The 25,945-nt window shown below is 42.7% G+C and overlaps 1 protein-coding gene across 1 annotated transcript in view; it reads left to right on the forward strand.

Annotated features, from left to right (window-relative positions):
* Window positions 1–25,945, forward strand: part of HMGXB3 (HMG-box containing 3) — a 116,457-nt gene that overhangs the window by 9,041 nt on the left and 81,471 nt on the right. Inside the window, exons 2-5 of the mRNA XM_082255107.1 lie at window positions 6,631–6,772; window positions 12,062–12,236; window positions 23,031–23,498; window positions 23,653–23,751. Coding sequence (XP_082111233.1) covers window positions 6,633–6,772; window positions 12,062–12,236; window positions 23,031–23,498; window positions 23,653–23,751 — 882 coding nt within the window. The 5' untranslated portion in view covers window positions 6,631–6,632. The remainder of the gene's footprint in view (window positions 1–6,630; window positions 6,773–12,061; window positions 12,237–23,030; window positions 23,499–23,652; window positions 23,752–25,945) is intronic.

Raw genomic sequence — 25,945 nt, forward strand, 5'->3', positions numbered from 1 at the left:
ATACATGCTGTCTGCCATCTGCCCTGTATAGTGAAAACAGGGATTAATCCATGAAGAGAACACCTCCAAAGTGCCAGACTCCATCGAATGTGAGCATTTGCACACTCAAGCATGCAGATAATCTTCCCTGAGACTATTTCTGACAGTTTGTGCAGAAGTTCTTTGGTTATGCAAACTGATTGTTGCATCAGCTGTCCGGGTGGCTGGTCTCAGATGATCTTGGAGGTGAAGATGCTGGATGTGGAGGTCCTGGGCTGGTGTGGTTACACCTGGTCTGCGGTTGTGAGGCCCGTTGGATGTTCTGCCAAATTCTCTGAAACTCCTTTTTAGAGATGGCTTATTTTAGAGAAATTAACATTCAATTCACGACCAACAGCTCTGGTGGACATTCCTGCAGTCAGCATGGCAATTGTACTCTCCCTCAAAGCTTGCGACATCTGTGGCATTGTGCTGTGTGATAAAACTGCACATTTTAGAGTGGCCTTTTATTGTGGCCAGCCTAAGGCACACCTGCGCAATAATCATGCTGTCTAATCAGCATCTTGATATGCCACACCTGTGAAGTGGATGGATTATCTCTGCAAAGGAGAAGTGCTCACTAACACAGATTTAGACATATTTGTGAACAATATTTGAGAGAAATAGGGCTTTTGTGTACATAGAAAAGTCTTTGAGTTCAGCTCATGAAAAATGGGGGCAAAAACAAAAGTGTTGCGTTTTTATACTTTTTGTTCTGGTGTGTTTTATATAGATGCATTCCACACAGGGTGATCTTTTTCAAGCATTTCTTTTAAATCAATAAACCAGGTATTGGTACTTTTGGCAGTGTGGGCAGGTGCCAAGTCCTGCTGGAAAATGAAATCTGCATCTCCATAAAGCTGGTTAGCAGAGGGAAACATGAAGTGCTCTAGAATTTTCTAGTAGAGGGCTGCGCTGACTTTGGATTTGATAAACACAGTGGACCAACACCAGCAGGTAACATGGCTCCCCAAATCATCACTGACTGTGGAAACCTCATACTGGACCTCATGCAACTTGGATTCTGTGCCTCTCCCCTCCTTCCTCCAGACTCTGGGACCTTGATTTCCAAATAAAATGCAACATTTTTCACAGTCAGTGAGGATTTGGGGAGCCATGTCATCTGCTGGCATTGGTCCACTGTGTTTTATCAAGTCCAAAGTCAATGCAGCCCTCTACCAGGAGATTATAGAGCACTTCATGCTTCCCTCTGCTGACCAGCTTTATGGAGATGCTTATTTTATTTTCCAGCAGGACTTGGCACCTGCCCACACTGCCAAAAGTACCAATACCTGGTTTAATGGTCATGTTATCTCACAGTGCTTGATAGGCTAGCAAACTCACCTGACCTAAACCCAAAGAGCAGCCTTTCTAAACCTTTTCAACACAGAGGAACCCTTGAAATAAATTTCTGGTCTCTGAACCCCTGCTAAAAATTAAAATCTACAACTCATGCCACATTAGCGTGACAGTCAGTGGGAGGAATGCTCCTTACTCATGTCATCATTGGGAATAAAAAACCCCTTACAGATAGCTAAAAGGAACAATGGTGTCATTGGAAACTTATCTGAGAGGCCCATTGCTCAAGGAACGCCTAGCAACCTCAGGAGGAACCCTGGTTGAGAAACCCTGCCCTAGAGAATCTGTGGGGTATTGTCAAGAAGGTGAAAAACACCAGACTCAATAATGCAGATGAGCTGAGGGCCGCAATCAAAACAAACTGGGCTTCCATAACACCTCAGCAGTGCTACAGACTAATCCCCTCTGCCACACCCCATTAATTCATGTAAAAGGAGCCCGAACCAAGTATTGCGTGCATACTATACTGTACATGGACATACTTCTCAGTAAGCCAACATTGCTGTATTCGAAATCCATTTTGTTTTTACTATGTAATATTCTAATTTTCTGTGACACTGAATTTTGGGTTTTCACTAGCTGGTTAAGCCATAATAGTCAAAATTAAAGAAAGAAATGCTTGAAATATATCACTCTGTGTAACGTGCATATATATATATATATATATATATATATATATATATATATATATAATATGAGTTTCACTTTTTGAATTGAATTTGGCCACTTTCACATGAACGATCCGATCAGATCCGCCTGTCAGTTTTTTAGGCGGACCTGATCGGATCCTCCATGCATTCCTATGGGTCAGAGGATGTCAGTGATGACATGCCCGCTGACACCCGCTGCTATCCGATCTGATCCTGTCCATGAAATCCAGATGGATGGAAACCCTATTTTCCATCCATCCAGCGGATCGGATGGGATCAGATGAGAATGAACAGGCGGTCCGTTCTCATCCGATTCCTCCATAGAGAACAGCAGGGATCTGACAGCTCCATCTCTGCACACAGAGCGGAGACGGAGCTGCCATCCGCTTGCTCAGCGGGGATCGACAGATCGATCCCCTCGCTGAGCAGAACGGACTCCGCCGATGGAGCGGACAGTGTGAAAAGACCCTAACTGAAATAAGATTAACTTTCTGTTGATGTTCTCATTTTATGAGATGCACCAGTATTTTGCAAAGAATGGGCAAAAATGTCACACTGTAGATGTGAAAAGCTGGTAGAGACATACCCAAAAAGACTTGCAGCTGTATTTGCAGTGAAAGGTGGTTCTAGAAAGTATTGACTCAGGGGGGCTGAATATAAATGCACCCCACACTTTTCCCATATTTGTGAAAATGTTTGAAAAACATTTATCATTTTCCTTCCACTTCACAATTATGTGCCACCTTGTGTTGGTCTATTACATAAAATCCCAATAAAATGCATTCACGTTTTTGGTTGTACCATTAAAAAATGTGGAAAATTTCAAGGGGTATGAATACATTTCCAAGGCACTGTATGTTGGAATATTTGCTTGTAGTCTCTGATAGGAGGCTGTGTGCGAGGGTTACCAAACGAGCACATTTAGAACTGGGCAGAGCATTGACGAGGAATTGTCTGCATAGACTTTCACGGCAGGATTACCAGGTCTTCAGAGTTTTGCTTTAGATTCAGTGGGGAATTTTTTTATTGCGGTCTGTGTTCCCGCTAGAGAGATTTGCTTTCTATATTTCTCCTAGTGACTACTGTTACCATAACTGAAAGTTATGGATTATTAGTAAAACGGGAGTAGAGGTGAATTTTTCAATCGGAACACTTAAAGCAGAGGTGTCCAAACTTTTGACTTTCCTGGGCCACATTGGAAGAGGAATTGTCTTGGGCCACACACAAAATACACTAACAAAAGGAAAGCTGACGAGCAAAAAAGTTGGGCAGATCACAAGTTAATGATCACTGATAATGCGTACTAACAATTTTTTTTTTTGTAATCTTTTATAATATAAAAGTAAAATCGGGCAACTTAAACCTAGTACGATATTTAGATATTGCTTTTGATAAACACATCAATATCTGATTCAATGGATGTTGTAGCAATCCTTAATGAAATCTCAAGGTGCTCATCGGATATTTTGGTTCTAATTTTGCCCTTCGTGTGCTTCATCTTTAAAAGTAGTTGCTCAAAAATAAAGGTGCTGTTCAAAACTGATGACATAAATAAGCCGTGATTGTGAAGAGTGGGACATTTTTTTCTTTGGGAAGCTAAAACTTTTGTAAAAGTCCAGTAAAGAGACGCTGTCAAATTTTTCTTCAGCCACGTTTGCTAAGTGTAAATGCATTTTTTAAAAAATTCATGATTTTGTGTTGGGCAGCATTCATAGCTTGGGCTGCAGGTTGGACACCTCTGCTGTACACTTACGCACAGAGTTGCTGCCTTCTTTGCCAACCTCTCTTCGAAGCAAATTCTTGTGTTGACAGCCCTGTCTTGTTTAGTTCTTTCCCATTCTACCCAAAGACAGGTAGTGCTGGGACCTATACATTATTTTCTCTGTTTAAAAAAGAAGTATGGCTAAAGCTTTTTTTTTTTTGGTCCATATGTTTTTTCTGGGTCATAGTAGTGCACTTTCTTTTGCTCTCCTGTAGTCCAGCTGCAGTGTGTACTTGAAAACGATAGGAACTAAGTGTAATTTCCGTCTGCTGCTTCATTCCTCAGCTATAAGAGAAAGACACAAAGAGAAAAATGGTGACATGGGGAGGAACCTCCAGCATATTGACAGCCTCAGCTCTTTTCCTGTGAGCTGTGGGAGGGGAGGGGGGGTGTCTTTTTCCTCCCAATCAGCTCTCAGAGCTCTCTTCACTGAGCTCTGCAGAGTGTAACTTCAGCTCTCTGTCACTTTTTTTTTGACAGCTATACAAGCTTTATAAATTCAGCTCTTTTAGGATCCATGCACACTAGCTTATTTTTAAGCTCCTAGCAGCTAGTCAGAACATTTTCTTCTGCCCCTAGAAGAAAATTGTGTTCTCCTATGTTTTCATGCACTGTTATTTGTAAGCTAGAAGCATTTTACCAGCTTCAGCTTCTAGGAGCAGAAAAAAAATGCGTAATTCTTTTTGCATTTTTGGGAGAGATTTGCCAGAAGCTCCTACATGCGGTTAACCACAGCCAAGCACCTATTTCCACCTTTTTTTTTTTTCTTGGCTGCGGCCCGCTGGCGTGCTTAACAACCAGTGTATAGTTGGTTGTTAAGGAGCGGGCCGCATCCTTAACGACCGATTATTCACCAGCTGTTAGCGGGGTTACTCGATGACAGCTGAATGTAAACACAATTGCCGACAAAAAAACAAGGATCCCCCCCCCCCCCCCAATCCAGACCAGGCCCTTTTGGGAGTGATATGGATTTTAAGGGAAACCCAATGCCAATTTTTTATTTTTTTTCTTAAATGACGTGGAGTCTTCCCCCAAATCCATACCAGACCCTTAGGTCCTGATTGCATTTTAAAGGGGAACCCCATGTCAAAATGTAAAAAAAAAAAGTTGTAAAGGACTTGTCAAACTGTTTTTTTTTTTTTATTTATTTTTTTTTACACTTTTTTCTGGTGCATGAGTAGGGGTAGCTGGGATCTGGGGGCCCCCTTGTTAAAGGGGGCTTCCAGATTCTGATAAGTCACCCCCCTGCATGCCCAGAACCACCAGCCAGGGTTGTGGGGAAGACCACATGGAGACGAGGTGCTTTGGAGCCCCCCTGCCCTAAAGCACCCCTGATATGTCGAGGACATGTAGCGCTCACCGGTCGCCCCCCCACGCTTTTCTGCATGCTCAGACATGGGTCTGGTATGGATTTTGTGGAGGACCTCACACAATTTAAAAAAAAAACATTTTGGCTTGGGGTTCTTAAAATCTCTACCAGACCCAAAAGGGCATGGTATGGGTTGGGGAGGGGGGGGGGGGTAATTGGATTATTTTTATAATAAATATGAGAGCAGCAGGAGTGGAGGGGTGGGCACAGACAGGGAGGGGAGGGGGAGAGAAAAACAGATAACAGTGCAGGGCTGCAGATGACGGAGGTATGTAAACTGACCACGGCCTTTGGGCTCAGCCCGGTTTATTAGGCTGCATTCACACTTGAGCATAGCGTTTTCGTGCGTTTTTTACCGCGATTTTCAGGCGTTTTTTTCAGGCGTTTTTGGAGGCAGGCATTGACATCTATCAAAAACGCTGGTAATCAGCCCAAAAAGAAGCTCATGTACTTTTTTCAGCTACAGGCATTTTGCTTCAGGCGTTAAAACGCTCACATGTGAACAGGGGCCATTTAAATGAATGGGGTTTTACTTGTTGGGCGTTTTGGAACGTTTTTTTTTTTGAGTGTTTTTGGAGCTGAAAAACGCTCAAAAACGCCAGGTGTGAATGGAGCCTTAGGTGATACAGGGGGTCAAATGACACAGCACAAGCACTGTGCTCTATAACATGCTTTAAAGGAACAATATCTGTTTGTTTTTATTTTTTTAGGGTAACAAATGCTTTAACAAAGACGCTGGCAAAAAAAAAATGATAAATATTATTAGCTTTTTTTTATCCAGTGGTTTTTGAACGTCTAGTGTGCATTGAGCCCCAATGGATGTAAAGGAGAGAAGACTGCAGACAAACGGGTTCATCTTATGTAGGAGGATTTGTTTCATTTCTGTGTATCACCTGAGGCCAGTCACTTCACTGGGTATATGTAGGGGTTTTACAACCACTTTGAAGTGAAGCGCATGTTAAAGTTGCTTTCTATCAGAAGCTACGTTATAGGTAGGATAGCAGGGGACCAAATCTGTGGAGCAGCTATTGATCTGGTCAGGGTACCTTTTATCTAGCTTTGAGTAGAGGTTCTCTTGAACCGTGACCCTAGCATTCGCAAAGGAGTTCTACAGACAGTGGACCCACCCTGAGGTAGGCCTGTTTTATTTCTTGCTGCTCCTTTCAGGTTGCTGTCCTGTAAGATGATTGGAGTAATGTCTTTACCATTTTTCTAGGAATCTACCAGTGATTCTACTTCCTATCCTTTTCATTTGTGGTTGCTTTATAATATTTTTTTTCTCCCTGTTCATTAGTGGAGATAAACTACTTTCACCTCAGTTTGGGGTGGGAGTTTTTTTTTAATTTTTAACTGTTTTGTTGCTATTTCCTTTTAGAGGGAAGAACCAGTCCTCTCTCAGGATGCGGTCCATGAACTTTCCTAGAAAAAACAATACTAAACGAATCTGGAATTTACAACTGTGTTTTCTTTAGACATGGATGATCCCTTCGATGGCACTGAGGTAACCGTGGAGTCTGAGGAAATGGAAGGAAACTATGTACCTGCTAAGCCACCTGTTAAAAAAAAGAAATACAAAGGATGTACTGAACAGAGAGATTCCATGAAGAAACCCAGGTTAGAGCTTTATACCACATGAGATAAGGAAAGTGTCTTGTTTCCTGTGGCCACAGGCATTAGAAAATCTGACAAATCATGCACCTCTCACTGACACAGTAATACCTGGAGATGTAATAAGACGAAGTAAGCCAGAGATGTGGGAATTGTAAATAGGGATGTGGGCTAGAGTCTTGACAGGTGTTTGGCTAATGAATGCTTAAATGGTTGGGGAAGTGGTAGGGGGATCACATTCGTATTCAAAGAAACAACCCGAGATTGGGGCGGTTGAATACTGATTTAAGTCCTCTAGAGCAGGGGTTCCCAAACTTTTCAGACCGCGACCCCCAATATTAGATTGCTGACGACCCGCGACCCCGACCCCTCCCCCTCCCCCTCGTATGTAAGATTTGTGATTTGGTTTCATACTGACAGAGCTAAAACAAAAAGGAACACAATCTCTAAGCCAGGCTATTTTATTAACAAATTATGGACAAAAACAAATACATCCATAACTGTGAAATGCTTACAGACAGAATACGAACAAGCTGCCGACCAGAAATGAAGTATTTTAAGTTGTTTCCACTGTTGATAGGAAAATGCGAGTGATGGCAGCGGCGCCTCTATCCATGTCATATAGTGCGCGCTCCACTCCGCACAAACACTTGGATATGCGCTTCATAAAAGCTAACATTTATCTGGTTAACGTTAGAGTGAGCGGCCTCTTTCTTTAAACAAATTCGTTTAGGCTTTACAATAAATATTGTTTATGGGCTAATTAATGCCACAATAATTTGTTTATTTTATTGGCTAATTGTATTTTTCATTTTTGTTTTGCACTGAATACCATTGAATATTTTCATTGAATGCATTAAATATTTGCCGTGCACCGCTATGCCAGAAAAACGTTAAGAGCCACCTATTTTTTTTATATAAAGGGTTTCTATTTCCTATTTACGCGAAATCTACAGACGCAAACAGACAAAGTGTAATAAAATAAAGACCTAAATGTGTATTTCGGACTTTTTTTTTCACCACAGTCTGAAAGAAGACATGTTATTGAAGACAAATATCCAGAAATCTCAAAATTGACCAGTAAAAAAAAAAAAACAATGTTTTTGCCTGCCGTGTCTCGCATTAACTCGCATTAAAAATAATAAAAAAAAGTTTCTGTAAATCATCTCGCGACCCCCCTGCTCCCCACTCCGCGACCCCCCGGGGGGTCGCGACCCCCACTTTGGGAACCACTGCTCTAGAGGAATATTGTGCTGCAGTAGGCCAGGGTAAGGAGGCAGAGGTCGGCTAAAAGGAGAGACAAATTAGATGTGTGACACAGGTTCGGAGATTTAAAGGTACTACTGAAGACTGTCCAGCACTTAGCATGTCTATGGACTGTAATAAGCATAACAATGTGTGTAAGAGTTGATGAAAGCTGACTAGACTTAAAGTGATTGTAAACAATCATCTTGTAAAACAATGCATTCAGTTTAAAATAGAAATGAAAGGCAAAACATTTTTGTATAGATATAAAAAAAAAAAATGCATAGTAGGTGTTCAAAGGATCATTGACATGATACGTAATAAACCAAAAAACAGGGAGCCTTGACGTGGCCCTGCGGCTTTCACGAGAGTGCCTGTGAACCTTAATAATTGGGAATGCTGGATCACTGAGAACAGAGGAGTTTAACACAAATGTGTATTGACCTCTTTTCTGCCTGCGTGATAAGAAGGCAAAGAGATTCGGTTCTGGAGGCGTGTACCCTGAGAGAGGTGGTTTATTGTGAAGGGCTCATGTACACCGGTTATCTGGTGAGTTCCCATTACAGGGGGGGAGCACTTGGCGGTGGTGGAAGTGTGGTGCTTTCAATCCAGGTCCCTCACACCTTTCCCTTGAATAAGAGACTCGGGGAGATACAGGAGTCTCCAGGGAACTTTGAACAGACTGTTCTACGGACTTGTGCGAGTGCACGAATGTCCCTTGTGTTTTAGCGCTGTTAGTGTTTTTTGGTTTATTACGTATCATGTCAATGATCCTTTGAACAACTACTATGCATTTTATTTATTTATAACAGCTGCTTAGACTTTATGTCATTTCTTTTTTCATCAAGTTGTCTATCCAGTTTTTTGTATAGCGCAGGGTGAGTGAATATATGTTCATAGGGGACCTTGGTAGACACATGTCTTTCACTCTTATTCTATAAAAAAAAATGTAAATACTTTTTTATATGTGATCACATTCCCTCTGTCCTCAGCTGCATAAGAGCTGGAAAGGAGAAGCAACAGCACACTGAGCTGTGAATGGCTGTGCAGTGGGGGCGTGTCAGGACAAGTCTGATCATTACAGGAGAGCAGGCTGTGTTCCCAGCATAGCTAGAGAACTGACCACATTGTGTTCACTTGCTTAGTGTAGTTCGTTTTTAATAGGAAAGCAGATGGCAGGAACACCAGGGATTTCGCAATACAAAGAGAGCAGGATATTTTTTCTTACAAGTACACTGTACAGCAGGCACATATCAGAAATATGAAGTGTTGGGGTAATAAATGCTTTAATGCATTGAGTGGTTTCCTATGTGTAGCAGCCAATAACCTGTTAAGGAATTCTTTAGCCTTCATTCCCAAAGACAACATGGATTTGGTCTAATAAAAACTGTAGCAAACAAATGTGGCAGCATGACCTATAACTTTAAATCAGAGTGCTACTGTTCTGAATTGTAGCTGTGTATAGTAGCAATTTTTTAACGCTCTCCCACTCAGACCTCTTACAGGCAAACTGCCACATTGTGTACACTGCTGGAACTTGGCTTTGCCTATGCTTTATGTAATGTGCAAAAAAGTCACATTATGCGGAGCACAACATAAACCGTTTCCTGCTTTGGAATTGGAAGGCAAGTACAAGTGAAAACCTAACTAAGCAATCTACCATGTAAAAGGAAAGATGCCTATACTTACCTATTCTGAAGTTGCTCCAAACCGGTCACATGATCTCTCCAGAGGCTGGCATCAGTGTAGAGGAGAGATCGCTGACAATGGCTTCAGAGCCTGTGCAATTACATCACCTATAGATCAATTGTGGGGTATCCTTTGTAGGCTTTCCCTATGCACCGAAGAATTGGTAAGTATAGGCATCTTTTCTTTTACAGGGAAGATAGAATAGGCTTAGAATGGGTGTTTATGTGGATTTAAGCTTAGTTAGATTTTGAATTGCCTTAAACCTTAACAAAGATTGGGACCTTCATGCAACAATGTCTCTCATGCTCCAAGATCCCCAATTCACCTGCATGATCTGTGTTTTATTAATCTATGTGAATTGCTGCTCCTACGCTTGAGGGGTTGTCATGCAACTTGGATAACTGGAAACCGACCTCAGCTGGTATTGTCATCGTCCTGGTGTGCTGCCACTCTTAAAGGGTCGAGGAAACCCAAAGGAAACTGAAAAGAATGAATGCAAAGGGTGCACCAGCCTAGCGCATTTAGCGCATTTCCTTTAAAAAATTTATTGTTTAAAATCGTATGTACATTATACTCAAAAAAATGGATAGAAAAACAGGTACAAAATGGAACAAGTCCACCAAAAATGTCCACTGGGGGCGCAGTTCGCTGGTACAGACCATGGTGAGATGTAGACCTCTAAATACAGCTTACGTGTTTCGTAAGCTCTGAGAAAGGGGGGGACACCCCCGAAACACGTAAGCTGTATTTAGAGGTCTACATCTTACCACGGTCTTTACCAGCTAACTACGCCCAGTGGACATTTTTCGGTGGACTTATTATTCCACTTTGTGCCTGTTTTATATCCATTTTTGTGAGTATAATGTACATACGATTTTAAACAATAAATTGTTTTAAAGGTAATGTGCAAGGCTGGTGCACCCTCTGCAATCTTTCTTTTCATATTAATCTATGTGGAGTAGCTTTAACAAAACAACCAGATGAGATTAACGTTTGTCAGCACCCTAGAGATACTGAATAGGCTTCAGCATTTAAGTTCAGGCATACCTTTTACATACTTTCCCATGGTCCAGGTGACCCAAATTCCAGTAAACTAGAACATGCAAAATTCAACACTTTACAATAATGTGAAGAGCTTGCTTTCCTTCTCCTTATTGGCCAATAAGACTGCCAATAATTATGGTGGACCAGTAGAGGGTGGGAGAATGCAAGCTAGCCTTTCAAACTGTTGGGAAGTATCAAAATTTCCATGGTACAGTTCCCCAGGATTTGCACCATCGTGCATCTCTTCCATCCACGTCTATACCGTATAGTATGCTGTAAAGCAGGGGTGTCAAACTCAATTGTATCAAAGGCAGCACCAGCATCATGGTTGCCATCAAAGGGCTAGTTGTATCTGTAGGACTATAGAAGCTTATTTCTCAGCGACTAAGTGCTGGAACCAAGATTCCACCCCCCTCCTGGCTGAGCCGCATTGGTGGTGGGTGTGGCCAAATTGCACAGTGGAGGATCTTAAAGGGGTAATAAATAGCAGGAGTGTGTTATATGCAGAGTTTAGGGATGCACTATATACAGAGTTCAGGGGTGCGCTACAAACATTGTGCAAAGTTCAAAGGTGCGTTGCATACTGAGTGCAGAGTTCAGGAGTGCACTATGTGCAGAGTTCAGGGGTGCGCTGTGTACATAGTGCAGGGTTAAGGAGTGCGCTAAATAGAGATTTTATGGTTTAGGGGTGTGCTATGAACAGTGTGCAGGGGTCAGCCTTCTTTCACAGGCTGTCCACATCTCACTTTTACCACAGCCCTCATCTCTCCCACCCCCAAAAGCTTCCTTGCATCACCTACCTGGCCTGGCTCTAGTACCTCCTGGCAGAGTGGCAGCTCCACCTCTCTCTCACTTGCAGGAAGTTAAGTCAGTATCTGTACAACAGGGCACAGATGGGGATCATAATCCAGCTTACCACGTGATGCCCCTGCCCACACTGCTCCTGCATCTACATTTCTCGTGTCCCCGCTGTGAGTGCAGGGAAGGCAGAAAACTGTGAGAACAGTGGAGAGGAAAGTTGTCTTTATAATCACAGTGACAATGGTGAGCAGGGAGAGCCGGCTGTAGCGGATCAGAGTTCCGCCAAATTTCTCATGAAAAAAAGTCCTGGGCGCGAGGGCCACCTGAAATGGCCTGACGAGTCAATTTTTGCCCGCGGACCTTCTGTTTTGACACGTGCTATAAAGCATCCTATTCTTGCATTGTAGTACTGTAACCTGGTTAGTGCTATTTGGGTAATGACAAGTTTACTTTTAAATGTTTGTAAAACAAATGCATTCTTTATTAAGTAAATTTAAACCTCTTCTCGTGTTTCAGGTCTGCCTATTTGCTATACTACTATGATATCTACCTCAAAGTCCAGCAAGAGGTACCTCACCTTCCCCAATCTGAAATCAACAAGAAGATCAGTGAGAGCTGGAAACTGCTGAGTGTGGCAGAGAAGAGCTATTACCTGGAGCGAGCCAAGTTGGAGAAGGAGGGCCTGGACCCCGTATGTGTACTGATGCTTATAGGAGCTTTATCAGAACTGTGACTTGAAATAGATTCAATAATCTAATAGATCAGTTATTCTTTCAGTTAATTTATATAAAGCAAATTTTGCAGTCTTTGTGTTGTATTTTAGATATTGTATAATTCTGTATATTGGGATATTTTTAAGCAACCATTTAAGGTTCTCTCAAACAACATTTCTTCAGTGAGGGACATTTTTAACTTTTTGGTTTTACTGCTGTCTACAGGAGTATTGGATAATGGCAAAAAAATCTGTAGGCCAGCACAGAATAACCCCTCATACTATCAGCATGCCTCAATTATTATTATTATTTTTTTTTTTTTGCTATTTGCCTAGAAGGATGGATCTCTTTTCTCTTTTCTGCTGTGTTAGACTAACCTAAGTTTTGCTAGAACCTTTTATTCTTCCTTTTTTTAATACTCTTCTCTACTGCTGCTGGAGATTTATTTCCTGTTGCAGCTGTCTGATGAGGTCATCCTCAGCCTCGCCTTTGAAGTACTGCATCTGGAGCCTGCTGGACTGGACATTGTTGGGTAGCCTTGAATTGACCTTTGGGCACTGGGTAGTAGTGCGCTTTCCAGCCCTGATGCCCTTTCTAGGTCCAGAGCTGCTGGGATTGCCTGTTGCCCTGTCTCTGAAGGCTCACTTAATAAGAAGGCTGGTCATGCCAAGCATTGGGAGCTATCTAATTTGCGTAAGTTCCTGGACACCATTATTTCCCACTTTCTGCCTGAGTTAACGCTGTGGAACTGAGCACTGCCAATATTTTTTTTTTTTTAGGAGCCTGTAAAGCATTGCACCCAAGATCAGCAGATTGTGGATGTAATGCCAAGCTCCTGCAGTATTGGGTTAGTGTTTGTCTGCCCATGCCTCCGCTATGGGAAGGCAGTTACTGAAGGACAGGAAGCTCGGTAAACTACCTAGAGCGCTCATCGGCGCCCTGGTAGTTCATTGAGAACTACAAGCCGTCGGCCTCAAAGGCTGACAGTAATTGTAGTTCATTGATTCACAGGAATCTGTGAATGAATGATGCGGCCATGCTCTTTTTGATTTGTGACAGCAGGTGCGGGGAGAAGATCTCTGACACTCTGTCATAAGGAGGGGGGAAAAGGGGGCAGATACTGAACATGTTTCACCCTAAATATGGGTGTATATGCACACACAAGCAGGAAGCATGGGATTTTCAAGTATACACACAAAAATGCTGAGTGTTTTAAGTAATGTCATAGTAAGATAAAAGAATAATGAAAAAAGGGGGATTTAAGGGTATAGTACCAATGTTAGTATGTCTTCGGAGTGGTCTCCCAAAAGGAGATGCACTTGGAGAGTTTCAACAGATTGTTTTAACTCAGCACATCATTGCTTGTAGAAGAGTGAGAGTTGCAAAATTCCTTCCCAGAAAACCATTGAATGGGGTTTTGGTTTGGGGGCTTGAATTAAAGTGATACTAAAGTCTCATTTTTATTTAGTTAAAAATAACAAACATGGTATACTTACCTGCCCTGTATAATGGTTTTGTTCAGTGCAGCCCTGATCCTCCTCTTCTCGGGTCCCTCTTCTGTGATCCTGGCTCCTCCCTCCTGTTGAGTGCCCCCGCAGCAAGCAGCTTGCTATGGGGGCACACAAGCCGAGTTACAGCTCAATGTGTCCATTCAGACATGAAGCCGTGGCCCAGCCCCCGCCCCCCTTTTTCTCTTCATTGGTTCCTCCTATTTTTAAGTTGTTGAGACTGGTGGCAAATATAGAGCATAGGTCCTGAAAGGACCGATTATGTGTATAAATCTCCATTTTGTATGATCCCTGTAGGCGTAAAATGTCCTACAGAGGCAAATCAGGGGAACGACATTCTAAGGACTTGAGTGGAATAATATTTAACAGTCATTTAGGTATGCCATTGCGTACCTGTCGAAGGGAGAACCAAACGTTTAGGGTTGCTGTGACAGGGCCTAGAAATGATCGTTGCCTTCCAGGAGCTAATGAAGAACCTCTTAAAAGAGCTTTAGAGTCTGATGTTAGTTTAATAAGCTTAGTTTGAACCCAGGAGGGTGCAGAGGCAGGGGTCCACCATGGCTCGGCTTGTTCCAATATAGGGCTGAAACGACTAATCGACATAATCGATTATGAAAATAGTTGTCAACTATTTTCCTAATCGATAAGTTGATCGGCCGATTAGTTGGCCTCCATACAGAGAATGCATTATTTGTTTACATATCAGAAGACATGTACAATTACATGTCAGAATACAGCGCAACACACATACAGCTCAGCACACTGTCCATGTTATTGCCTGAGAACGTGTGAATGTGTAAGAAGCAATGCATCATGGGATTTGTAGTTGTGAGTAGGAGAAGGAAATCAGTCATTCTAAAGGCAGAAGGTTTTTGTGCTTGCTATAGGGGCACTCTATAGTATACTTTGCAGCTTGCTACAGGGGCACACTGAAAGCAAGTGTAGCCAGAAGTGCCAGCAGGGGGACCTCAGAGGATTATCAAGGCTGCTGTGTGCAAAACAATTACACAGAGCAGATAAGTAAGACAAGTTTGTCGTTTAAAAGAAAGAAAGAAAAAAAAAAATTAAATGTTCCAATCACTTTAAGGGCTCTGTACAGGAAGATCAACATCTGAACCCAGAGAAGCTGATAGACTGGAGGTAATACAAGGCATTAGAATTACATTTTAAGTAAAGGTTTACCAGTATTGTGCATTATATTTAAAATTATTATATACATGGAAAAAAAACTGTCAGCCTTCATAAAGCTTCATGTCTGACTCCCAGTAAAAATACCCTGTATATCCTACTTCTAGGTTTATTTTATATTGTATATCTATATGATATACTTTTTATATACTGCATGTTATTATTTTCACTAATATAAATTAACCCCTTTTAGTAGTGATTATCTGCTGTTTTTTCATTTTTTAGCCCAATAATGACAGGTGATATAAAAAAGCATGCTGCTGCTACTAAATGTCTTATGCTGGCCATACAAATATGGAATCTTCGTACACAATTTGGTGTAAAGATTTTTGTACACTCAATGAATAGACGGACATCGTTTGAAAATGCCATTTCCTTTTAACATTCAATTTTAAAATGAATCAAATTTCTGAATGAAAACCACATACACAGTACAACACTTTGTTCGATCGAGAAACGTTTTTTATTCTGCTTCTTTGAATCTTCTCCTCACTGTCTTTGAAAATTAACGTTTTCTTGACCCCACTAACGGTTGGAAAATCGAAAAGGACGTTCTTAAAATTAACATTTTCAAAGGAAAAATCTGTTTGTGTATGGCCAGCATAAGTGACTGTGCGAGCAGGTAGTTTGTATCAAGCTTCCTGCCTATGACCAGGGAGCCTGTCATAATATTGTATAACAATCCTGTCTGAAAATTTGCAAAACAGGGTTTTAGGTCTTTTTAAAAAAAATTTTCTTTAAAGAGGAAGTAGAGCTTCCATTCTAGGTAAGGCTTCCCTATAGGTACTGTAAATATCTCCTAAACATGCACCATTTAGGAGATCTTTACTTTGCATGCAGCTAGTGACATCACTGGCGCATGCGCTCTGAAGGAACGGCCGCCAGTGCTGTTCCTTCAGAGCCCTGAACAGCTGCTCCTGTGCGCATGCACGGGAGTGAGGTCATCGGCCGTGTCGGAGGTGTGCTTGAGGTTCAGGTTAAAAAGATTAACTGGTGGGAAAACTAGCTGAATGCCTAGGTATTTTAATGAGGAAGCAGGTACCCGGGAGAATACTTGCCTGGTACACACGATCAGATTATCAGACGAATATTCCTTCATTTTTTGTTGCATGCTAGTCTCATATCGAAAGTTACTCATTACTCAACATACAAAAATTTTTGTACGACGGAATACAACTTCAGAAGTACTGTAACAAGTTTAATTGTTTTGTATGTATTCTTTAATTTCTGAGCCTGCGTAGTCTTGTTTCTGAGGATCTTTTTCGGACAAAAACTGTATTAAACGAAAATTAGCCACTCATATCACTTCTGCCTAAAAGGGAATCACCGGCTGCAAACAATGATACCGGGATGATGCCTGTAGGTGCATCATCTTGGTATAAACACTGAAACCCAAAGACGTATGGGTATAACCTTGGTTGGGAAGTGGGTTAAGTATGTCCAGTGCACTCTATCAATTATCTTCTCTGCATTCAAAAATAAGAGCAGAGAAGGCGTTTTATTATGCTTGGCCATTGGATAACCACTTCCCGCTAACTCGCGTTGCTCTACATCAGCTGCAAGAAGTGGTTGTACCGAGGTGACGCCTGCAGCTAGAGGCATCATCCTGGTACCAATTTTTAGAGCCGGCGGTCGGCTTTCAGGTGGTAACCATCCCACCGGTAGACCCGAGCAACCAGCCAGCACCTCCGCTGGCTGCTGGTTGGAGTCCTGAATGAAGCCGGATTCGGCTTCGATTGGGTCTCCGATGATGTAACCTGGAAATGGAGTTCATGAAGTCACGTCCGGGTTACTGATCCCTCCATAAAGAGTACCTGTCACTGCCTATTGCTGTCATAAGGAATGTTTACGTTGCTTGTGACAGCAATAAGTGATCAGATTTTTTTTTTTTTTTTTAAAAACCTGTGCTAAAATGAAATAAAAAAAAAAAAAAAATGAAAAGCGCCCCCGTCGCTGTGCGCTCACAAAAGAAAAGGTATACGGAAGTCGCGCCTGCAAATGAAAGCGCTGTTCACATCACCTGTGAGATATCTTCGCGATCGCCAGAGGGAGAGCAATAATTTTTTTAAAAAAAAGAGCCTCTCTGTAACTAAACTGGTAACCGTTAAAAAATTTTAAAGCGTCGCCCATAGAGATTTTTATTGACCGTAGTTTGTCGCCATTCTGCGGGTGTGCGCAATTTTAAACCGTGACATGTTTGGTATCTATTTACTTGGCGTGATTTCATCATCTTTCACAATGTACAAAAAAATGGGCTAACTTTACTGTTTAGTTATTTTAATTGCAGTGAAATCTATTTTTTTCCAAAAAATGGCGTTTGAAAGACCGCTGCGCAAATACCGCGTGACAAAAAATATTGCAACGACCGCCATTTTATTCTCCAGAATCTTTGCCAAAAAAAAAGAAATGTATGTATGTGTATATATATGTATGTATGTATGTATGTATGTGTGTGTGTGTGTGTGTATATATATATATATATATATATATATATATATAATGTTTGGGGGTTCTAAGTAATTTTCTATAAAAAAAGTACAGATTTTAACTTGTAAACAACGTGTCAGAAATAGGCTCGGTCCAGAAGTGGATAAGGTCCACTAATCTTGTTTAATCAGAGGATATAGGTCTATGATTTGCTGGCTTGTCAGTAGTTTTTCCTGGTTTTGAGATTGTTACAGTGAGGGCTTCAAATGACTCCTTGGGGATCTGATCAGATGATGCTAATTGATGAAAAGTATTACACAAATCAGGAAGGAGTATGTTAGAAAATGTTTTATAGTATTTGTTACAGAACACACCCAGGCCTAGAGATTTCTGAAGAGAAGGGAGGAGATTGTTGTCTCAATCTTAGCCTCAGTAAATGCCCAAGTGTCACAGTAGGGAGCTTTAATAGATGATCAGAATCGTTTTGATAGTCTCAGTAGTAGGAGATAGGTTAGAGGAGGAGGAGTTGAGATTGTATAGGTTAGAGTAGATCGGTTGGCGATATCTTGGGGTTGATACATTTTTTTACCTTGGGAGATTAGGTGTTCTGGTCTGTGCTAGTCTGCACTTGTACTGTTAAGCTATGACAGCTCTGGGTTTACGGTACGGAGCCTTTTTGTCAAGATGAGCACTTGTAAGTTGTAGATAATTCTGCTGCAACATGAGAACTGGGTTGGTTTGTTGTGTCATTCTAAAATTTGAATATCATTGAGAATACGGGAAGTAGTAGCCTTGTGTCTTCTATTCTCCTAGGCACCTATTTCAGTAAGCACACCTCTAAGGAATGATTTGTGATCATTCCAGAAGATAATGTTCTCTAAGACCAAGCTTGTGTTGATACAGGAATAGGAGTTTGGTCTGTTCCTGATTGACAGGGTGGGTGAGCAATGATTTATTAACCACTTAAGCCCCGGAAAATTTGGCTGCTCAAAGACCAGGCCCTATTTTGCGTTTCGGCACTGCGTGATTTTAACGATCAATTGCGCGGTCGTGCGAAGCTGTACCCAAACAAAATTTACGTCCTTTTTTTCCCACAAATAGAGCTTTCTTTTGGTGGTATTTGATCACCTGTGTGATTTTTATTTTTTGCGCGGTAAACAAAAAAGAGCGACAATTTTGATATTACTCACATTTTTTTTATGAAATTCTCAAAAAAAAAAAATGTAAAAATCAAAATTTTTTAACATTTTAAGCAATTTGTTTTCTGCTACATATGTTTGGTAAAAAAAAAATCACAATAAGCGTATTTTGATTGGTTTTCGCAAAAGTTATTGTGTTTACGAACTATAGGAAAGATTTATGTCATTTTTATTGTTTGTTTTTTTTTTACTAGTAATGGCGACGATCTGCGATTTATTTATTAATTTTTTGCGGGACTGCGACATTGCGGTGGACAGATCGGACCCCTGACTGACATTTTTTACTCTTTTGGGAGTACCAGTGACATTATTGCAGTAATCGGTGCTATAAATATGCACTGTTGCTGTCAAAATGACACTGGCAGGGAAGGGGTTAACTTTATTGGTGATCAAGGGGTTAAGTGTGTCCCTAGGGGCGTGATTCTAACTGTGGGGGGTGGCTTGTAATGTAACCACAGAGACATACGATCCTACATAGCAGAATAGTATAGTCTCTGCACTTACATCAGGGAGAATGACAGATGGCTTTGTTTACATCAGCCGCCTGCCTTTCTCCCTCTCCTGCGGGAGATCGCGAGTGACCGGCGGACATCAGAGCCACCGGTCACTTGCGCGGGGATGCCTGTGAACGAGCGGGGCGGGAGCGTGCCTCCGGCGGCGCTCGCCCCCTACAAGTGGCTGAGTGAGTGACGTACCCCTACGTCACTTTGCCCAGCAGCGGCTACCTGTCGCAGTATATCTGCGGTGGGCGGTCGTTATGTGGTTAAAGTATAACTAAAAGCAAAAACTTTTTTCTCTTACGTCCTCTGACAGTCGCCGCCCATTCACACAGTCTTCACTTATGGGTAAACCTTTTTCTCTTTCGTTCATGGACGGACACAGCTCCTGATCTTCCTAACCATTGGGTTCTACTGCCCCCTACAGGAGTAGGACACTAGGCAGAAAAAGAATCTGGCTACGCCTATGGGCAGTCCCAGGGGTACTCAGTTTTTTTTTTTTCTGACTAGTCAGGAGTAAGGACCTAGTTCCTTGCTAGGATCTCTAGTCCTGGCAATTTTTTTTCTTTTTTAGATAGAATTTTTTTCTCATGTTTTTTGGGGAGGGGTTGTAACTAGTGGGGGCTAATGCCAGCGCCCCCCATCTTGCCTGGGCCTGTCCTTGAGGCTTAGGGATCCCTCCTGTTGCCGAGCGAGCCGCAAATATCTTGTAGCCTGTGTGCTTCAATGCACGGCGGCCATGTTTGTGTAGTCTGGTGGCCATTTTGCGGTGGTTTCCCATTGAAAATTGCAGCTGTCATGACAGTGGAGCCCTCTGGGTGGTGATTTCAGCAGTGGGAGCCCCTCCTCATCCCCTGGTGCTAACTCTTGAATCCTTTTGTTTCCTGATTGCCGATCGTGCAGATTCTCCTGGTGGCTGCGGTGCCTGGTTTTTGCCGGGTGGTGAGTCTGATTGGGTCCTCTCCCTCTCTGCTGAGGATAGATTGGTGCTCTGTGACTGGCAACCAGGTGGTGCTGTCAGAGCGGTGGGTTTTGTCCCTTAACAGTGTTTTACACTTTTTTTGTAGTGTCCCCCTGGTGACTTATGGAGTCTTTGGGAGTCCCCACCTGATCTCCTCTCAGGGGCTGCGGGGCCCTCTGGGTCCCATCCATCCATCCATCGATGCACTGGCGGCAGGCCTGGAGTCCCTTGTGTCCCAAGTGGAGGTGGTTTTTAGGGTGATGGGCTGGCATAAAAGCGCCCCCGCCTTCCCCTGTCTCATCTGGATGTGGGTCACCCTGCTGGGTCTGTGACCACGTGCCCTAAACCTTCAGATAGGGAGGATGATTCCTCTGCTTCTGCAACTGCGCATGAAAAGGCGCTGGTGGACGTACTGATTGATTGTATCTGTGTTTGAGACTTTAGGTTGGAGGACGTGGCTGCAACTGAGGTGCTGGTCCCCTTTGGCCTTTACAAGCCATCCAGAGTGGCAAAGGCGTTTCCTTTCCCCTCCTATTTTGACGGAATTGCCATTGATGAGTGGGGACGACCAAAACGTCCACTTGGGGTCCCTAAGCGAGTTGCTAGGACGATACCCCCTTTGTGGAGTCCCTTATTAAGTTAAGAAGTGGACTGTTCCACTGGTGGTGGACCCTCTGGTTTCCAGATTGAACAAGGTAACCATGATAACGGTTGAAGAGTCCCCGGTCTTTAACCACTTAAGCCCCGGAGGATTTGGCTGCTAAAGGACCAGGGGTTTTTTTGCGATTTTTTACTGCGTGACTTTAACAGACAATTGCGTGGTCGTGCGACGCTGTACCTAAACGAATTTGACGTCCTTTTTTTCCCACAAACAGAGCTTTCTTTTGGTGGTATTTGATCACCTGTGCGATTTTTTGGTCACGCGCTATAAACAAAAAAAGAGCGTAAATTTTGCAAAAATAACAATATTTTTCACATTTTTTTATATGAAATTCCCCAAAAAAAATGTAAAAATCAAAATTTTTTAACATTTTTCGGCCAATTTGTTTTATGCTACCTATGTTTGGTAAAAAAAAATCGCAAAAAGCGTATTTTGATTGGTTTGCACAAAAGTTATCGCGTTTACTAACAAAGGGAAAGATTTTTGTCATTTTTGGTGTTTTTTTTTTTAACGCGTAATGGCGGCGATCTGCGATTTTTTTTTTTTTTTTTTTTCGGTACTGCGACATTGCGGCGGACAGATCGGACCCTTGACTGACATTTTTTACACTTTTGGGGGTACCAGTGACATTACTGCAGTAATCAGTGCTATACATATGCACTGTTACTGTAAAAATGACACTGGCAGGGAAGGGGTTAACTTTATTGGACAGGGAGGGGTTAAGTGTGTCCTAGGGGCGTGATTCTAACTGTGCAGGGACATTGCTATTGGTGTAAAAGCAAAGATCAACAGTTCTACATAGTAGAACGGTCAGATCTTCACTTTTACACAGGGAGAACTGACAGGCAGCTTGTTTACACAAGCCGCTCTGTCTTTCTCCCTTCACAGGAGCGATCGTAGTGTGACTGGCGGACATCGAGTCCGCCGGTCACACGCACTGACTTGTCTGTGAACGAGCCGCGGCGGGCGCGCGCCCGCCCGCAATAGGCTCGCAAGTCAGTGACAGGCGAGTGACGTATCGATACGTCACTCTGCCTGGCCGGGGCTGACCGCCGCAGTATATAGTCGTGCGGCGGTCGGCAACCGGTTAAGGACCTGGCTGACAGGAAGGCGGAGGCTGTGGCCCGCAGTATGTACACTCTGGTTGGTTCAGCACTGAGGCTGGTATTCACAATTGCCTTGGTGTCGCAAACCCTGACCGAGTGGGCTAAGCTTTTACGCTGTGACCTGGAGGGAGAACAGATCCCCCCTGCCTTTTCTGAGCTGGCGGACCAGCTGGTCCAAGGACTGCAGTTTATCTGTGATGTCTCTTTGGATGAGGCTCCCCTAGTGGCTGTCAGTGCTCCGTCCATGTGTCTTTTGGCTTAAATGCTGGTCTGTGGACCAGACTTCTTAAAAATTCTTGACTGATCTCCCCTTTTTAAGGGGATTTCCTGTTTGGGGCTACACTGGATGCCATCATTAAAGGTCTCACAGGAGGAAAGAGTACTACCATTGTACATGGAAGACGTACATTGCATGGTGTAAGTCTCTTGAGGTTCATCCTCGCTCCTTTTCAGTGGCTCGGATCTTGACCTTCCTTCAACGGGGTGGGGTTGAACAGATATTGGCCTTTGCCAGTCTTCTTCCACTTGGCCACACACTCCCTGGTGCATACCTTTCTTCAGGGTGTCTGAAGTTTGGTTCCTCCAGTAAGGTCTCCTTTGCTGCCTTGGGACCTCAATTTGGTGCTTTCGGTCCTCCAGAAGCCTCCCTTTGAGAACCTTAGGGAGATTGCCTTGTTTACGCTGTCTCAGAAGGTGACTTTTTTGGCGGCTATCACCGCTGCGCACAGGGTGTCGGAACTGGTGGCGTTATTCTGTCATTCACCTTACTTGGTGATTCACAGAGATAAGGTGGTTCTTCTCCCCTGTCCATCTTTCCAGTATATACATGTGATTTTCTGTTTTTTTCACATATCTGATATTGTTGAATTTATGTTTTTGTTGCTAACTGACCAGATTGTTTAACCTAATGGATTGGGTAAAAATGTCATATGATGTTCCAACAACTAGCTGGTGTAGATGGATAGTAAATAGACTCAGCATTCATTTAGGCAGCACATTCCCCTAGAAGAGATGGACTGGTAATTGCTTTTCCCAGGTTCACTGTGTTTTCAGAACAGCTACCTTGTTACAAACACTAATTTCTCATTTTTGTTTCATTAGCATTTGACTGTCATAACGTTTTGCCAGCTAAATGACTCAGTTACAGTCTCAGTTAATATACAATAACAATACATAAAATATAACCATAATTAATATACAATAATGTCTATTTTATTTTGGGCAGAACATGAAATCCAGCCCCTCCGTGATTTCTGATGTTCCTGGGTTTAGAAAGATCCTTCCCCGTTCAGAGTACATCCTAGTGCCTAAACCTCCTCTTGAAGAAGATGCAAGTCTGACCCATCCCAAGGAAAGTGCAATCTTGCCTCCTTCAGCTGCTTTGTCCCACAATGGAGGACAGAATGTCTATACTTTGGAGTCAGGACTTTCTGAACAGCTCATCGATCTTGAGGGACTCACAGACGAAGGCGCAAATGCAGTGCGCGAAGTCTTGCCTGGTGGAGTCTACTCCCACTGTGCTGGGACTGATAAAGTAGCAGGGGAGATCATCCTGGACGATGCTACTTTAGAGATTGGAGAAACAAGCACTTATCCAGCCACTAGCATGGTCCTCGAGGAAGATGGAGGCCTTGCTATTTCAAGGTCCGACGTCCCTAGAGGAATGTCTGTTGTCACAGTTATGGCCATCCAGGTAAGGAGACAAAATAGTTTGTTTTTATCAACAGTAAATATGAAGCCTAGTTATATAAAAATAAAAAGAACAAACCTAAAGTAGTTGCTCATGAGGACCAATTTAGACTGTCATTCTTATATTATTTTCTCTGTGACAATAATTTTGTTTGCAGGACACAGAGGAGAACTCTACTCCATCTACCCCCTCCCAGTTTATTATGTTGCCCATGACCAATCGCTCTATTTCTGAAACCTCTCGCTCCATTAAACTGGTGAGTACCAGCATATCGTATACTTGATTAATACACTGAGAAGATTCAAGTTGTCATGACACTTTTACATTTGTTTGTTATTTGTATATTGTAGTTTGCCAATAGTCCCATGTTTAAAGTGATCCTAAACACACACTGTTTAATTTACATTGTCCTTTCTCTTTCTGTATATGGATGATGGCATTGTAATTATTTTAATAAAAAAGTACCTTTTTTCCTAATTGATAAACAGCTGTCACATGACCCAGCTCTTTCCCAGCCTGTTTGCAGGGAAACAGTGACAGGAGGAGCTTCTAGTCCTCTGCTACTGTTCACATGTTCAAAAGAAAAAACAGCCTTTGAAATACAGAAGCAAAATACATGATTAATATCAATAAATCGTTTAAAATCATCATACAAATATGAATTTGAAATTTTATTTTTTGGCAATAGCATCGTGTGGGCAGACTTCTGCCAGTCACAGGCTGTGTCAAGCCCCTCCAACCTGTGTTCTAAAGCTACATGTAATATCCCACCCCCATTGTGTTTAGCTGGATAGTGGGCATGGAAGAGGGAGGGAGGGAGTAGGCTGTCATTTACCACTGTTTATACGCCCACATGTGTGACTCTATAGTCACATGGGCTGCTCAGATGTGATAGGGAGGAAATGCCCAGCATAGAAACTCACTGAAAACTGGGCATGTGCAGAGCTGCCAACACGGATGCAAAGTCCCTACCTGAATTGGGGACTAGGACAGAAGGGGGCGATAGAGCAGGAGGAACAACCAGGTTTTTTTGCAGAATACAGAAAACAAATCTCATACGGAGTATGAACAGCATGTAATACAGCATTTGATAGTTTTTTATGATGTGGGTTTAGTGACACTTTAAGGCACAAAGGGATACATTTACTAATGCTTATTGCAAGTGTTTTTATACAATATGTAAACTGTCAATTTAGTACCGGTAAATATTACAAATGTGGCAATTGCCTGTGGTAAATCGGTAAACAAAAAAAAAAAAACTCAGCTTCACCTAGACTCTAAGGCCCCTTTCACACAATTGGACCGATCAAGTCCGCCTGTCTGTTTTTCAGGCGGCCCCGATCGGGCCACCCATTGACCTCTAAGGGGAGGCTGATGTCAGCGGACATGTGTCCCAATACTTTTGGTAATATAGTGTATGTAAAGAATCCTGACATGAAGATTCAATAAAAACAAAACTAAATCCTATTAAGAAATCAGTGAATGAAAGTGTCAGCCGTCTTTAGTAGTGAATCCCCTCCTCCACAGAAAACAAAACACACTTCACCAAATGTGACGGGAGTCTGCTCACCTCCATAAATGACCTCAAAGTTTCCTAAGAGGTCAAAACTGCTTTTACTACCTGAGGATACATAATTCTGGTCTGTCTTCTGCCTTTACTACTCAGGCACACATCCTCTGCAAACCATGAAAGCATAAGTAGCATAGAAGATAAAAGAAGACTTGTATTGTTTACTGCAAATATGTTTCTCTTTCGTACATGGACGGACAAAGCTCCTGATTCTTCTTAAACATTGGGTTATACTGCCCCATACAGGAGAAGGACACTTGGCAGGAAAAAGCTTGACTACGCCTATGGGCAGTCCCAGGGGGTATACACCCACTCTCAGCTATAGGCACTTTTTTTTCTGCCTGGTCTGAAGTAAGAACCTAGTTCCTTGCTGGGATCTCTGGTCCTGGCAATGTTTTCTTTTTAAATATAATTTTTTCGTATCTTTTGCTATTTTGTTCCTGTGAGAATCTACAATCAATTGCCAGACTGGGCGATAGACTGGATAATCTAGATTCAGAGGGTCCCCCCAGTCTGGCCAGTGAGCACGTACAGACCGCAGCTCCGCGCTAGGTCGGCCATGACATAGCCCCGCTGGACGGGGGCTGGCCTGCGAGCTAAACGTCTTACGAGGACTCGTATGACCTGGCCTCGGCCTGAGTCGCAGCGTTTCTCCTGGCCGACAGCAAACACATTACAATGGAGCGGTGGTCTGTCCGGACAGGTGCTCACCTGTTTCTGGTATGATAAGTAGCTGTCCCCCCTCTACTCCTGGAAGGTTTTGGGGTGGATGTGGGCTCCTCTCTGGGATGGTGGAACCCCCAGGTTCCTCTCCCCCCCCCCCCACAGCGCCCCTAATATTTTGGTGGTCGCTGTGGGCCTTTTGGCCTTGGAAGGGGTG

This window comes from Pelophylax lessonae (assembly GCF_965119305.1).
Source record: "Pelophylax lessonae genome assembly, chromosome: 4".
NCBI lineage: Eukaryota > Metazoa > Chordata > Amphibia > Anura > Ranidae > Pelophylax > Pelophylax lessonae.